General features: G+C 41.8%; 1 protein-coding gene across 1 annotated transcript in view; it reads left to right on the top strand.

Moving 5' to 3' along the window:
- Window positions 1-2,268: 2,268 nt before the first annotated feature.
- Window positions 2,269-4,306, top strand: part of LOC144222582 (olfactomedin-4-like) — a gene marked incomplete at both ends in the record, with an annotated part of 8,155 nt that continues 6,117 nt past the window's right edge. Inside the window, 2 exons of the mRNA XM_077753080.1 lie at window positions 2,269-2,421; window positions 3,316-3,468. Coding sequence (XP_077609206.1) covers window positions 2,269-2,421; window positions 3,316-3,468 — 306 coding nt within the window. The remainder of the gene's footprint in view (window positions 2,422-3,315; window positions 3,469-4,306) is intronic.

Genomic DNA, 4,306 nt, shown 5'->3' with positions numbered 1-4,306 from the left:
TTCTGTGTCTTTGGATTCCCCTCTTTCTCTGACCCTCCCTGCTCACGCTGTCTCTCTCTCTCTCAAAAGTAAAGAAAATATTTAAAAAAAATTTTTTTTAAAAAAAGAACTCAAACTTAGTCTGCCCATCTTCTTCAGCATCTCGCTCTAGGAAGTTTTCTATGTTTTGGGGGAGTATAGATAAAAGTTGCTAATTTTTAGGAGGAACATGGTTTGGGAATCATGAATATGCATAAATATTCTTTGTAGCCAGAAATCAGATGCATCGTTTTATTCCACGATTCTAAATAATTTCTGGGGACAATTAGAACTGAATAACACTAAAAAAAAAAAGAGGGTAACCATAATAATAATTTATTTTGACACCTCATCACCAATCGAAAAGTAGCATTTGGATGAGATGATGAGCTAAAATATCAGAAAATAAAATATAGGTCAGTAAACAGAGAGCTTCAATATACCTATTTTTTGGCAAAAAGACAAATATTTAAAAGTAGATAAGGAATGGTAGTTAAATTGTACTTAGAGGTTTTAATTTCCTTCCCAGTTCACTTATCTCCCTCTGGTGAGTCAGTATCACTACCCCAACTTCTTTTTTTATGGCAGACGAGGTGTCACTTCTACTATAAACCCAATTTTCTAGGGCTGGCCGTCAGCTTGATGAGCTCTTTGGAAAGTGGTGGAAAACCCCTTTATAACTGTCATTGAGCAAGTTCCAAACGTATCATTTTCTGTACTTTGAAAATGTTGAGTACCATTATTTTATGCCTTGAGTCTTTACAGGCACTTAGGCTTGGCTGCTAATTAGAGCCGATTGCAACCTTAAATCACAAATGTGAGTCACACCTTCAGCTCTCATGCTCAGAGCACTTCACATGCCTCAGATGTACCCCTCCAAAGAAGGGGCTGCCTGTAGGTCCTCATCTCACAGACAAGAAAAGGCGNGTTACCTGATATATATAAATATATATGGGCATTGCGTGTGTGATGTTTGCTCATCTTAAAGAAGATTAGGTTAAATTCACAAGCAATTTAGTTGCAAAAGCCTGAATTAATTGGTCCAGAGGTCACTGACAGAATATATCCTGATTATAGAAGCATCTAGGTCCAGCTTGCTCGGGAATCACGGAGGTTGGTAGAGGCGAAAGGCACAGAGCACACCTCAGCTGTAGCCAGCTGACCTCCTAAACTTTGAGAGGTGTGGCCGCATCTCTTCGAATTCTGCCCACCATTGTTCTCCCCGTGGTAGTTTCAGAGAGATACTTCAGGCTGCTGTTCCACAGGTGAGCTTTGGGCTAGCCATCAGAGGAAACCATTGTAAAGCACAGCCAGTCTGCTGCCAAGAGTTACAGAAGGCAGTAGTAGTGACAAAAAAAAAAAGTTAATTGTTCTGGGATCCCCCTGGGGAAGTTCAAGGGGGACAAAAGAAAAACAGGATCTTTCAAACCTGTCATTTTAAAATATGCAGCGGCACCAAAGTGTGAGCCTGAATATCTTAAAGAAACATCAAATATTTTAAAATGACTTTTCTGCAAGCGGTAAGCTGGAAAACTTAAAAAATTTTTTGCACAAATCCTTCAGACTCCTACATTGTTCAGTCTTTTAAAAATGGCCGTGTTTTTTTTTTCCATTTTAAAGCATGCTAATTACACAATTTTGCAGGTGAAGTGAGGATGTGAATTTGCATTGTATATTTTCCCTGTAACCCATATCTGTGAGGTTTTTCTCTTTCCTTTGGAAGGCATTGGGTTGGGGTTGGGGTTAAAAGAAGAGACAGTGAGTACATGGACGGAAAGGGAAAGTGACATTTACTGATCACCTACAGCATGCAGGGACTTGGTTTACATTACTTGGGGATGGCCCTGTGAAGTGGGTTATCTCTATGTCTCACAGAAGTTTCACCTCCAGTAAGTGGTAGAATTGGAATTCAAACTCAGGATGTGCATCACCTCTTTATTTCTCTTACCTTACTTAGGAATAGTAATAATTTCTTTGAAACCTCCTCAAGAAAGGAGAATCTTCCTTTAGGTATGGGTCTCTGACACTGGTGTAGCCTGACTGGTGGAGATGTGCTAAACACTGAGTGTGATCACTGCCTGTGAAACCTGGAGCTTGTAGCTTGTGTCTCCAATGCCATTCATTTAGGTACTGGACTCCACTTGCTTGCCTCTGAGCCCAAATCTTTGACAGGCCAATTTTTGTCACTCCAGTTACCAAAAAACTTATTTCCCAGCTTCTTCCTGATGTTGAACTTCTTTTTATTTACAGCTGCTTTCCAATTTCACTGGCTTCGAGGATGACCACGGGACTTGCCACTGCTCTGTGACCCTCCCAGACACCACCTTTCCCGTACAGAGAGTGGAACGCTTGGAAGTCACAGCTCACGTTCTCTACCAGAAGTTCGAGAAAGAGCTTTCTAAAGTAAGCATTGCTTTCCTTCCTCTTCCAACAACTTCTTGATAAGAACAAACCAACCAACAAAGCAGGACACTTTTTATTCAGGACTTTGTAAGNGCGGCACCAAAGTGTGAGCCTGAATATCTTAAAGAAACATCAAATATTTTAAAATGACTTTTCTGCAAGCGGTAAGCTGGAAAACTTAAAAAATTTTTTGCACAAATCCTTCAGACTCCTACATTGTTCAGTCTTTTAAAAATGGCCGTGTTTTTTTTTTCCATTTTAAAGCATGCTAATTACACAATTTTGCAGGTGAAGTGAGGATGTGAATTTGCATTGTATATTTTCCCTGTAACCCATATCTGTGAGGTTTTTCTCTTTCCTTTGGAAGGCATTGGGTTGGGGTTGGGGTTAAAAGAAGAGACAGTGAGTACATGGACGGAAAGGGAAAGTGACATTTACTGATCACCTACAGCATGCAGGGACTTGGTTTACATTACTTGGGGATGGCCCTGTGAAGTGGGTTATCTCTATGTCTCACAGAAGTTTCACCTCCAGTAAGTGGTAGAATTGGAATTCAAACTCAGGATGTGCATCACCTCTTTATTTCTCTTACCTTACTTAGGAATAGTAATAATTTCTTTGAAACCTCCTCAAGAAAGGAGAATCTTCCTTTAGGTATGGGTCTCTGACACTGGTGTAGCCTGACTGGTGGAGATGTGCTAAACACTGAGTGTGATCACTGCCTGTGAAACCTGGAGCTTGTAGCTTGTGTCTCCAATGCCATTCATTTAGGTACTGGACTCCACTTGCTTGCCTCTGAGCCCAAATCTTTGACAGGCCAATTTTTGTCACTCCAGTTACCAAAAAACTTATTTCCCAGCTTCTTCCTGATGTTGAACTTCTTTTTATTTACAGCTGCTTTCCAATTTCACTGGCTTCGAGGATGACCACGGGACTTGCCACTGCTCTGTGACCCTCCCAGACACCACCTTTCCCGTACAGAGAGTGGAACGCTTGGAAGTCACAGCTCACGTTCTCTACCAGAAGTTCGAGAAAGAGCTTTCTAAAGTAAGCATTGCTTTCCTTCCTCTTCCAACAACTTCTTGATAAGAACAAACCAACCAACAAAGCAGGACACTTTTTATTCAGGACTTTGTAAGCAGGCTTCTTCGGTTGTGCCAAAGCCAGCACGCTTGCAGCCTAGGGAGGCGTGAGCGTTTATTTCACAGTCCACCTATGGGGTTCTTTAGAGCAGGAGAAAAGAGGGCGCAGGAAGAAAATGGGATGGAGATTATGCACGCCACGGATAAACTTCAGTATCATGTGCGTGCAGTTGGAAAGAGGCCTTGAGCTCTCCCTGCAAAACTCAGCCTTGCAGTTTTATTTGGTTTTGGTTTAGTTGTTTCTTCCTGTTGATCTTCTTCCTCTTCCCTCCAGCTTCACCTTCTCTGTCCTCTCCTCTCTCCTCTGTTCTCTCTTCCTTCTCTTTTACTTCTTCTTCCTATTCCTGTTCATTCCCCCTTCCTTGTTCACCCTTCCATTCTTTCTCTCCCTTTCCTTCCTAATTTGTGTTTCTGTTTTTTGTTTTGTCTTCTCTTACTTTTGGAAAGCCCCGCCCCCTTCTCTTCCTCCTCCTTCCCCTCCTCCACCCCTGCACTCTTGGAAGCTTCTCCCCTTCCCCTGCTTCCTTTCTCCCTCTTTTCCTTTCTCTTCCTCTTGTTTTTTCTTTCCAATTTATTCTCTTCCCTCCTTCCCTCTCTCTGTCTCTCCCCCTAACTCTCTCTCTGCCTCTCTGTCTCTGTCTCTCTTATTCTCTCTCATGTGTTATATTCTGTTGTCTCAGCGGGAACATTATAGTAGGCGTGTCCCACACTAGACTGAAACTGAAAATTTTCATTGATTCAAA

The sequence above is a fragment of the Crocuta crocuta genome, unplaced genomic scaffold (genome assembly GCF_008692635.1).
Source record: "Crocuta crocuta isolate KB4526 unplaced genomic scaffold, BGI_CrCroc_1.0 scaffold4307, whole genome shotgun sequence".
Classification (NCBI taxonomy): domain Eukaryota; kingdom Metazoa; phylum Chordata; class Mammalia; order Carnivora; family Hyaenidae; genus Crocuta; species Crocuta crocuta.
The sequence above is the reverse complement of the archived record's forward strand: the minus strand, read 5'-3'. Positions and strand labels throughout refer to the sequence as shown.